Source organism: Triticum aestivum, chromosome 1A (genome assembly GCF_018294505.1).
Source record: "Triticum aestivum cultivar Chinese Spring chromosome 1A, IWGSC CS RefSeq v2.1, whole genome shotgun sequence".
NCBI classification, from domain to species: Eukaryota; Viridiplantae; Streptophyta; class Magnoliopsida; order Poales; family Poaceae; genus Triticum; species Triticum aestivum.
In genome coordinates, this window is record NC_057794.1 from 279,940,505 (window position 1) to 279,951,473 (window position 10,969).

Consider the following 10,969-nt stretch of genomic DNA (forward strand, 5'->3'; position numbering starts at 1 on the left):
GTGAAATAAGAAGGTTAGGTACCATATGGAAGGATAGAGAACTTTTTGTGGCATATAAGCATACCAACCAGGCGCACCTGAATCGTTATCACGGTTTCTTCTTGGTTGTTGTGCAACCTCCCAAGGGACATTGTGCTTAGGGATATTTGGATGCCAACCAAGCTCCCCCCTTGGGAAAAAGAGGGGATACGAAAGCGGGTCATAACAGCCATCTGTGGCATGTATACTATACTTCTCGTTGTTGTCCCCATAGAGTGTAATGCTGCGGTTGAACCTGTTTGCTAGATCGCTTCCCTCGACCCAAATCGCAGCCACCTCGGATGACACGGGTCTGTTATATCTTCGTTGGTCTAGCTTCTGGTCAATGTTGAGGTCTATCCGGTACTCCTCGAGATTTTCCTTATGGGCACCCAAACTCCTAAACTGCTGGGAGTAGGGGTTTTCCCTGAGGACGTCCACTAACTTGCTGACAACGTGCTGGTCCAATTGCTTGGTGGCCTCCTTGCGATGGTTTAAGCTGGGATCGTCGTCGTAGAAGTACAACTGCAAATGTCCAGGGCGAGATCTTGGACCGAACGAGTGCACCTTGTGGTACATAGTGCCATGTGCTCGAAACGTGTACACCCCGGACTTCATGTTTGTGTAGTTGTTGTCTAGGCTGACGCCAAGGGTAGTGAAGGTGAAGTGCCCGTTGAAGAACCGAATGCTCTCTCGGAAATGCCGAGAGTCTGCATCCGCGCTTGACCATAACCTCATCAGCTCTGGGATAGGCTCGCGTTCAGCTAGCTCAATCTCCCCGTTCCGACAGCAGAAGCCGTTAGTCTCGTACTGGAACTTCTTGGCCTTGCAATGGTCGCAGTTTGCCGCGTGCTTCAGGATGTGCGTGCTGTCTGGGATGTTCGAGTAGACATAGTCGAAAGGATCTAGGTCGATAGATCCCGTGTTGGAGGATTCTACGGGCTCATCGAGGTCCGTGCTATCAGTGTCAGATGTTGCAAGCATTGTGGAGATATAACAAGTCACGATGGGATGCACATCATAAACCAATAATATAGAGGGACGGGCAGCGAAGGACGCCTGGGAGTACCTTGACCGCCAAATAGGTAGTACTCATCATCCATGAGGTCACCGGAAAGTCCATTCTCGTCCATGATGCCACTAAGGAAGGCTTCCATGTCAGCTGCAACATTGTTGAGCCGGTAAGTAATGGTTTAGTGTGAGTGGTCACCGGGAGGGGAGTAAAGGTGAGAGGGTTACCATCGGTCCCGATGGTGTAAGACGGCGTGCTCGACGAAGGGGAGGAAGCCGGTGAAGCAGCTCCTGTGGGCGGTGTTTCTGAGCTTGTTGCTGCTCTGTTCACATGCAAGGTACTTGGGTGTGGAGACCTCCGCTTAGCTGCAAAGCTTGCATTACGACGATCTAGCAACGCTGACCTCTCACCTTCTACTATGCTTTTCCTGTGCACTCTTCGTTTTTCGGCACTCCCTTGAATGTTCTTTACCGCCATAGCTCGTTTGTGAGCTCGCTCGTGAGCCCTACGTTGTGCTCTGGTCTCCTGGCTCTGCTCATGGGCTTGATTCTGGTTTTCATGTATTCGCTGATCATTGGTTTGCTGCGAGGCATTTATGAGTTCGTCGGCGGCCTCATTATTGTCCAGGGTACGACTAATGTACTCGCCTGCACGGTTGAGGAGCTGGTAAATACTGGTCCAACTCACATGGACATAACAAGTAGAGTAGAGATGGGAGGATTACCGTCTGATTCGAAGCTGTAACCAGCCTTACTCACTAACTGGGGGGAAGGAGCTGAAGCGGCGGGGTCTCTGGCATGAGTAGTCGACATCAGGTTGGGCGTAGCTAAGGTAGCTGCATCTGGGCGCGGCATTGCGATGGATTCAGCGCAAGGGATGTTGCGCCTAGCCGTGAGTATTGCATTGCGCTGAGCTAGCATCTTTTGTTTCTCCTTGGGTGGTATGTTCTGCACACGTGCTCTTCGGCGGGCGTTTGTCTCCTGCTTCTCCTCGTCTGTCATATTTTGGTATGCCACCCTTCTGCAGTAATTCCTCTCTTGATTCTCCTCGACCGGCATATTTTGGTAGGACGCCCTTCTGCAGCTGTTTCTCTCTTGCTTGTCCTCGACCATCATATTTTGGTAGGCCGCCCTTCTAAGGGTGTTACTTTGTTGCTTCTCCTCTGCTGTCATCCGTTGCCTGGCTTCTCTCTGACGGGCATTCCTCTCCTCGTCTGTTTTCTTCTTCCTAGCTGCTCTGCGGTGTGCATTGATTTTCTCCTTCTCTTCAGGTGTTAGTCTATCCCGCCGTGCTCTGTATTGTTCTCGCCTTTTCTGTTTTTTGTCAGATGTAATGATTGCATTTGAAGCAATGTGTTCAAGACCAGTGTGTGAGGTGTTGAGTCCAACCGCTATATCTGAGCCAATATTATGCTCGATGCTGCTTTGTGTTCCTTGAAGTGATACACGGTGATCATAGTAAGTGGCTTCACGAGAGTGATTTCCTGAAAAACCATTGTGTGGACCACTTAGGTTAACAAATGTATAAATGCAAGCTGAAATTTTTTTATGCGTAAGGTCGATACCGATTGGCGTTTGAACATGTTGTACTGGCTGAAAGGCTGTGAGATTGCCGGCTATGGGAACCATCATAGCCACATGTGTGTGCACATTGTCATCATCATCGGAAGACGAAACACTGTAGTCAGTGGTGTCCGTTTGTTCTCGTATGAAGAAACCAGATGGTGGCCGGGGTGTATTGGTGGGTTGTGATCTTGGTGTCCTCTCATAATCAAAAACTGATAAAATTAAGCTAGGCTAAGTTCTGAAAGCTTATTGAAGACCTTATGTTGAGACATGTGAGTGGCATACACATACCTCTTTTCCCTTTATCATACAGATGCCCTCTGTCCTGTGACATCTCTATGTCCTATAACTTTATGTTCTTATTACCTGCATTCTTTTGCATTACAAAAATGATTAGATGGTTACTGTAATTATGACGATATTAGCAATACAGATTGGGGGAATAAGTGCCATTCTGAAACGTTCTGCAGTTGCTGTGATTTCTTTGCATTGGGTGTACTTGCTGGAAAGCAGTGTTGGTTTTGTAAAGGATCTATATGTTTTCATGCATGAATTTCACTTCAGTTCATAAGAAGACGGTGTTGTTCTAACTTTTACTTCTAACATATCAGGATAACTCAGTCGAGAACTTTAAAAGAGCAAACAAGATTCTGGCTTCGGAGTCTGAGCCGGTAATTTCTGATTATTTTCGCTTGAATGTGTAAAGTTTTGTGTTTCTTTTCTTCGATCACATGTCTATTTATATTTAGGTTCAAATATGGGATTTCTCTGCGCGAACAACCTTCATATGGATGAATGAATGGAACCGTATGCCCCAAGATCCTCGGTCTAAGATCCTCGGCCTTCTGACCAGGAGGTCATATCTTCTCGATCTAATTTGCCATTCTATTGCCTATGCTTAATTTCTTGCATAAGATTGTTATAAATTAATTGTACAGTTGTGTTGGTCATAGTCTTTTATCTCCTAGCTACTTCATAAGGCTTTTCTACTGCATTACTACTAATTAGCCAAATTAATCACCATTTCTGTTATTTCCTCCTGCAACAACGTAATTTTATTTGAATGCGGAGCACTGGAACGCTATATTGCTGGTTTTTTGAGTAAACATTCACTGTCCTAATGAAAAATTTCTACTTTAGTGACTTGAATTTTCATGTGCACATGGGTAGCAAGTAAGTAATAGTTGCTTTTAAGCGGGTTGAAATTGAAAGTATGCTTATAGCCCCCATCTTCTCCGAGCTTTTGAAATCTAACCTCGGCTCAATGCTGGAGTGCTAAATTCGGCTGATGCCTGAAGTTCTACTTATGTCTGGCAAGTTATAAGCATGTTTAGCATTGTATATATTGGTACTGGTACCCCCCTCCCTCCATAATATCAAAGACGATGACCGATCTGGATTGAGCCGGCTTCCTCAAAATAGATGAGTTGGCTTCTGCTAGGTTAATCCAGACTCGACTGGCCTGACTAAACAAAGTATACACCATGTTGTACTTATGCTTTTGTTCAGTCCTTAAAGGTTGAGTTAAGTATCTTTGTAATGTAGGTAATTTGCTCAGACATCATGAATGCATTTTATTTGTAGGCAACAGGTGAGGATGGTGGCAGGAGGATGTACCTGCGGCGTGAGGAGATGGGTGCAGGAACAGCCGGCGCGCGGAGGTGGCTGGTTCCGACGGCCTCAGGTGAGGATGGTGGCAGGAGGATGTACCTGCGGCGTGAGGAGATGGGTGCAGGAACAGACGGCCTTGGTGAGCAACACCATGAGAGGAGATGGGTGCAGGAACAGACGGCCTTGGTGAGCAACACCATGAGACGGGAGCAGAGGTTGCTGGTTCCGGCGTGGCCGGACTGGTTCCGTTCCGGCGGATGTGGCCGGAGGGCGAGTATGGGTCCAGCGAGAGGAAAAACTGGCGTTCCTGGTGACGTGCGATGACGGCTCGATGGAGCTTCCGCACTTGTTTCTTTGTTTGGTTTGGCTGGGACGTGTCTTTTTTTTGGTTTGTTTTTTTGGTCAATGCATGGAGTACTGTTGTTTTTCTTTGGCCGGTGCGTGATCGTGGTACTGTTGTTTTTCTTTGGCCGGTGCGTGATCGTGGATTGAGTCGTAACTGTTGTTTTTCTTTGGCCGGTGCGTGATCGTGGGCTGAGTTGGTGGAGATGTATCTGATCGTGGGCTGAGTTGGTGGAGATGTATCTGATCGTGGGCTGAGTTGGTGGCGATGTATCTGGTTCATGGGCCGTGTTAGCAACGGGATGCGATCGAGGGTGGGGTTGCGGTCGAACCATCACGACGACGACTGCATATCCCCCTTTAATAGTAGAGATTGGTCTAACGGGTCAAGCAAGCTTTTCTTCCTGGAAAAAACCAACTATCGAGCTCTAACGGAATTGCTATTGCACATGTAGATTAAAACGATCCACCGCCTCGCGGGTCGTTGGATGTGACATAATCCTATGGCTCAACGTCTCTCTTTACTTCGCAACAAAGATCTTGTTGCGGAAACATTTACAATAAAGATTATGTTGCAGAATATATTCTGCAACATAGGTTGTATTGCGGGGTTTTTTTTTGCAACAAAGTTTTTGTTGTAGATTTGTTTTTTGCAACAAAGGTTTTGTTACAGTTTTTTTTGTAACAGAGCTGATGTTACAAAAGATTGTCTAAGTTGCAGTCGTCTGGTTCGGAACACCACCGTTGTTCCAGGATAAGGTAGAGGACACGTGGTAGACAAGAGAAATAACGGAGTGTGTGTGCGAGTGTGGGTGACGGTGCATGGATCAAGGCGATCCAAGGCTGTTATGCGTAGGCTGGCGGATCTTTTAAAAAGGCATGTCGGCTCGCGAGCCATCGTATCAGGTGGATTGAGCGATCGAGCATCACTTTTTATCATTGCAATACAGGTCATGTTGTAAGAAATTCCTGCATCACTGGTCATGTTACAGAATTTTTTGCAACATATGTTAAGTTGCAGATTTTTTTACAGCACATGTCTTTTTACAAGTTTTTTTTTTCTTGTAACAGAGCTCTTGTTGCAATTTAGTTTTTTTACAATATTTTTCTGCAACACAAGTCTTGTTACATTTTCTTGCAACATATAGTTTGCTGCAGAAAGTATTGTAGAGGACAGTGAACAACGCTCAGCGGTCACATTGACTGAAAGAAAGAAAAAGATAAAACCGTCCAGGCAGGACATGCGCCACATGAACAAGCCGGCGGATCGCACCGCGAGTGTTCGCCGGTTGAAGCCAAGCTTTTTCCATATATTTAAGGAAAAGCTTACCTTCAACCGGCCGATCGCAAGGTCCGTCCGCCGGCTCCGTGTCCGTCAGATCATCAGCTGATCAGACGGACGAGAGCAAGCCCACCCTCACCTCTGTGTACACATCGTTTCTGCAACTGAGCAGTTGTTTTGGAAGGGAGTCTCAACTTACTGGCCCTTTTTTGCAGCGGCGCTCAGTGACTCTTGCAGCTGGAGGGCAATGGAGGCAAGGAATCTCACCAGATCCGACAAGGATAGGGTGCGGGCAGGAGGCGGGGACGTCCGGGAGCCATGAGGGACGGCGACTCGTGCGGCTAGGATTCCAGCCGGATTCGACGAGGATGACCCGCGGGCAGGAGGTGGGGACGTCCAAGAGCGGCGGGGGCTCGTCTCGGCGAGGTTCGGCGGGGTTGACGGTGAGCGTCATAGCAAGGACCTGCGACGGCAGCGGCTCACGGTGCTCTTTCTGCACAGTATGTTTTCTGAACAAAGCTCTTGTTGTGATAGTAAGGTGTGTTTCTGAAACAATGCTCTTGTTGCAAAGAGAAACCATATGCAGAGATGCTTTTGACAACGTCGTCAAAGTTTCTGAAACAAAGCTCTTTTTTTACAATATTCACTGGTGTTTCTGAAACAAAACTCTTTGTTGAAATAGTCAGCATTATTTCTGAAACAACACTCTTGTTGCGAAGTGGGATAGTATGTTGAGAAACTTATATCAGACGGCTGGCGAGGTGGCGAATATTTAAAAAAAATCCATCGGCCGACGCGTAGCACTCCCCTTAATTTAGGACGCCAATAACTGCCACACGTGTGGCATATCGTGATGCGGAGCATCCCACATTTATCCCCATGTACACTCCGACTACTCTCCAAGCCCCAAGAGGACATATGACAAGACCTCGAACATACGCCATCGGACGCAAGGTGAACTCGCTCCTCTTCGAACCATCACTTTCCATACGTGATACGTGGCTACTACCTCAAACATGTGTGCTATGCATGACCAGGAACCAAGAGGAAGCCCATGAACAAAAAAGTGAGGACACCAAGCGCGAGGAACGAGAAGAAGAGTTGCGGAAGAAGCTCCAGCCACCGGACGACAGGTCTGGACCGGACGTCCGACGCCTGAAGACCCACCGGACGACCGGTTCGGACCGGACGACCGGCGACCCCGCACCCGAGCCAAAATGAGCGGACGTCCGACACACTCCAGCATCCGGACGTCCGATCGTCCCTGGAAATCCGGTGCCACCTCATCCGAGCCGAAACGCCGGACGTCCGACAAGTACCGGACGACCGGACCCTCGCAAGCCATCGGACGTCCGATACCTATCAGACGTCCGACGCCTGTCTGTGCACAGAGATCGGGCCCGAGGGCCATGTACCCCTTCACTTCACCCCCATTTGCACTAAGACTATAAATAGACCTTCTCCACCTACTAGTGAGGGTTAGCGCCGTGATAGCTCATTTGAGAGATAGAGCTACGCTCATCCATATTGGGTCTCCTCCTTGCGAGAGACCGCGACCTCTTCGGAGAAGATCCCTTTGGATTCAAGCCCCCTTTCTAAAGGAAGATCCCCGTGGATTCAAGACCTCCCCACGGAGAAGACCGGTTACCATGTATCATCCCTAGTTGATCGTGTACCGTGTATCGTTCCATGTATCCGAGGATCTAGCACATGTGTGACCTATTCAAGTTGGTTTGAGTGTTTTCTCTCGTTTTCCCCTTTGTGTTCTTCGTGCTCTTCACGGGATTCCGCTCCTTTCGTGAAAGATCGGACGATAGGGTTCCTACCCTACATCATCTTGGTATCATGAGCCACGTTGATCACGATTTCGGAGCCTCCCCTCATTGTTTTCTAGCCTAATTTTGTTGTGTTCTTCCCCAAATTCGAAAATCCCCACCAAAATAGCCCCAATTTTTTTTTGTGATTTGTTCGTTTGATGAAGTTTTGTTGGATTTGATCCATGGATTTGCTTGGTTTCGAGTGGATCTAGCATTTCCCCAATTTTCCCCACTTTCCATCCACGAAATCTCATCAATTTTGACCCCAAAATCTCCATTTTCCGCCCAAAATCGCGCCCCGGATCTCGCATCTCGCGTTGACCCCGACCCCCGGACGACCGGCCCTTTCAAGGACGTTCGAAGCCCCTCGACCGACCGGACGTCCGACCTTTTCCGGACAACCAGAGCCCCTAACCCGAGCCTAATTTACGGACTTCCGAGCCCGCCCGGACGTCCGGCCCCCGGACATCCGACACCTGTAGTTTCCCATTTCAGCAGATTTTTGTTTCAGCCATAACTAATTCATTCGGAGTTCGATTTTCGCGTTCTTTAGCTCGTTGAAAAGCTCTTGACATCCTCCTTCCCACAAAAATACAACCAACATCTTTTGACTCCATCAAATTTTTTAAACTTTGGCATCTTTGCCTAGGGCTTCCACCACATCATCCGCTACACCACCACCGACTTCCGCAACCTAACCAATTTTGTTCCCCATCGCATTAGTGGTTGCTTGAGGAGTGATTTGAGTCTCCTAAGGTGTCTAGGCTACTTAGGGATGATTGCTTCTTCATCAACCACCACCACCACCATAACTTCCTGATACATCTTCGTCGTATCTACTTTTCCAAACACTTTTGCCCTTATTTTGCACTCTAACTTACATGATTTGAATGGAACTAACCCGGACTGACATTGTTTTCAGCAGAATTGCCACGGTACTATTTATGTGCAGAAACAAAAGTTCTCAAAATGACCTGAAACTCCACGGAGCGTATTTTTGGAAATAATAAAAAATACTGGCAAAAGATCAAGACCAGAGGAGCCACACCCTAGCCACGAGGGTGGGGGGCGCACCTGCCCCCCTGGGCGCGCCCCCTACCTTGTGGCCCCCTGGAGCTCCTCCGACCTCAACTCCAACTCTATATATTCACTTTCGAGGGAAAAAATCAGAGAGAAGGATTCATCACGTTTTACGATATGGAGCCGCCGCCAAGCCCTAAAACCTCTCGGGAGGACTGATCTGGAGTCCGTTCGGGGCTCCGGAGAGGGGAATCCGTCACCGTCGTCTTCATCAACCATCCTCCATCACCAATTTCATGATGCTCACCACCGTGCGTGAGTAATTCCATCGTAGGCTTGCTGGACGGCGATGGGTTGGATGAGATTTATCATGTAATCGAGTTAGTTTTGTTATGGTTTGATCCCTAGTATCCACTATGTTCTGAGATTGATGTTGCTATGACTTTGCTATGCTTAATGCTTGTCACTAGGGACCGAGTGCCATGATTTCAGATCTGAACCTATTATGTTTTCATCAATATATGAGAGTTCTTGATCCTATCTTGCAAGTCTATAGTTACCTACTATGTGTTATGATCCGGCAACCCCGAAGTGAAAATAATCGGGACCACTCCCGGTGATGATCATAGTTTGAGGAGTTCATGTATTCACTATGCGTTAAAGCTTTGGTCCGGTACTCTATTAAACAGAGGTCTTAATATCCCTTAGTTTCCGCTAGGACCCGCTGCCACGGGAGGGTAGGACAAAAGATGGCATGCAAGTTCTTTTCCATAAGCACGTATGACTATATTCGGAATACATGCCTACATTACATTGATGAATTGGAGCTAGTTCTGTATCACCCTAGGTTATGACTGTTACATGATGAACCGCATCCGACATAATTCTCCATCACTGATCCATTGCCTACGAGCTTTCCATATATTGTTCTTCGCTTATTTACTTTTCCATTGCTACTGTTACAATTACTATAAAACACCAAAAATATTACTTTTGCTACCGTCACCTTTTGCCACCGCTACCAGTACTATCATATTACTTTGCTACTAAATACCTTGTTGCAGATATTAAGTTATCCAGGTGTGGTTGAATTGACAACTCAGCTGCTAATACTTGAGAATATTCTTTGGCTCCCCTTGTGTCGAATCAATAAATTTGGGTTGAATACTCTACCCTCAAAAACTGTTGCGATCCCCTATACTTGTGGGTTATCAAGACTATTTTCTAGCGCCGTTGCCGGGAGCATAGCTCTATTCTTTGAGTCACTTGGGATTTATATCTGCTTATCATTATGAAGAACTTGAAAGTTCCAAGAACCAAGATTTATCCCTCAACTACGAGGGGAGGTAAGGAACTGCCATCTAGCTCTGCACTTGATTCACCTTCTGTTTTGAGTAAGCTTGCGACACCTAAACCTTCTTCTGCTATTTCTGATATGTCGCATGTTATTGATGATGCCACTTCTGCTATGCATGATACTTATGATGAAACTACTTCTATGCTTGATACTACTATGCCACTTGGTGAATTTCTTGATGAACAACTTGCTAGGGTTAGAGAGAATGAAATTATTGAAACTGATAATATTGATGAAAGTGATGATGAAGACTCTCCCCCTAATAAATATGAATTGCATGTTGTTCCTGAGGGTTATGTTATGGATGAAGAAGCTACTAGAGCTATTTTAGCTTGCAATGATAGATATGATCTAAAGAGGTTATTAGCTAAATGGAAGCAGCAATCTCTTAATGCTAGAATGAAACCTGACCCTGCTTTTGCTACTTCACCTATCTGTGTTACTGATAAGGATTATGAATTCTCTGTTGATCCTGATATAATTACTTTGGTTGAATTTGATCCTTTTTATGGCTTTGAATCTGAAACTGTTGTGGCACATCTTACTAAATTAAATGATATAGCTACCCTGTTCACTAATGATGAGAGAACTCGCTACTTTTATATCCTTAAAATATTTTCGTTCTCATTAAAGGGTGATGCTAAGATATGGTTTAATTCACTTGATCCTGGTTGTGTGCGTAGTCCCCAGGATATGATTTATTACTTCTCTGCTAAATATTTCCCTGCTCATAAGAAACAAGCTGCTTTAAGGGATATATATATATATATATATATATATATAATTTTGTGCAAATTGAAGAAGAGAGTCTCCCACAAGCTTGGGGGAGGCTTCTCCAATTACTTAATGCTTTGCCTGATCATCCTCTTAAGAAAAATGAAATACTTGATATCTTTTATAATGGACTAACCGATGCTTCCAGAGATTACCTGGATAGTTGTGCTG

At 46.3% G+C, this 10,969-nt stretch overlaps 1 protein-coding gene across 3 annotated transcripts; it reads left to right on the top strand.

The window, feature by feature from the left end:
- The first annotated feature begins 1,800 nt into the window (after window positions 1-1,800).
- LOC123045936 (uncharacterized) lies at window positions 1,801-4,759 on the top strand. 3 transcript variants are annotated; one of them, XR_006421774.1, is made up of 4 exons: window positions 1,801-2,487; window positions 3,207-3,266; window positions 3,345-3,451; window positions 4,187-4,759. XR_006421774.1 is itself a non-coding variant. In XM_044469185.1 (4 exons), the coding sequence occupies exons 1-4, from the start codon at window positions 2,856-2,858 to the stop codon at window positions 4,394-4,396; spliced, it is 396 nt and encodes a 131-aa protein (XP_044325120.1). In that variant the 5' UTR covers window positions 2,533-2,855; the 3' UTR covers window positions 4,397-4,759. The 3 variants fall into 3 exon arrangements, 1 of the variants encoding a protein (XP_044325120.1); XM_044469185.1 differs by lacking the exon at window positions 1,801-2,487 and adding an exon at window positions 2,533-2,867 and having other exon boundaries at window positions 4,180-4,759; XR_006421773.1 differs by lacking the exon at window positions 1,801-2,487 and having other exon boundaries at window positions 3,176-3,266.
- The last annotated feature ends 6,210 nt before the right edge of the window (window positions 4,760-10,969 follow it).

Excerpts from the sequence above, each read along its gene's own strand:
- LOC123045936 (XM_044469185.1), top strand. Across the intron at positions 3,267-3,344 it reads TGGCTTCGGAGTCTGAGCCG|GTTCAAATATGGGATTTCTC; the intron begins GTAATTTCTGAT and ends ATTTATATTTAG. Across the intron at positions 3,452-4,179 it reads CTCGGCCTTCTGACCAGGAG|GCAACAGGTGAGGATGGTGG; the intron begins GTCATATCTTCT and ends TTTTATTTGTAG.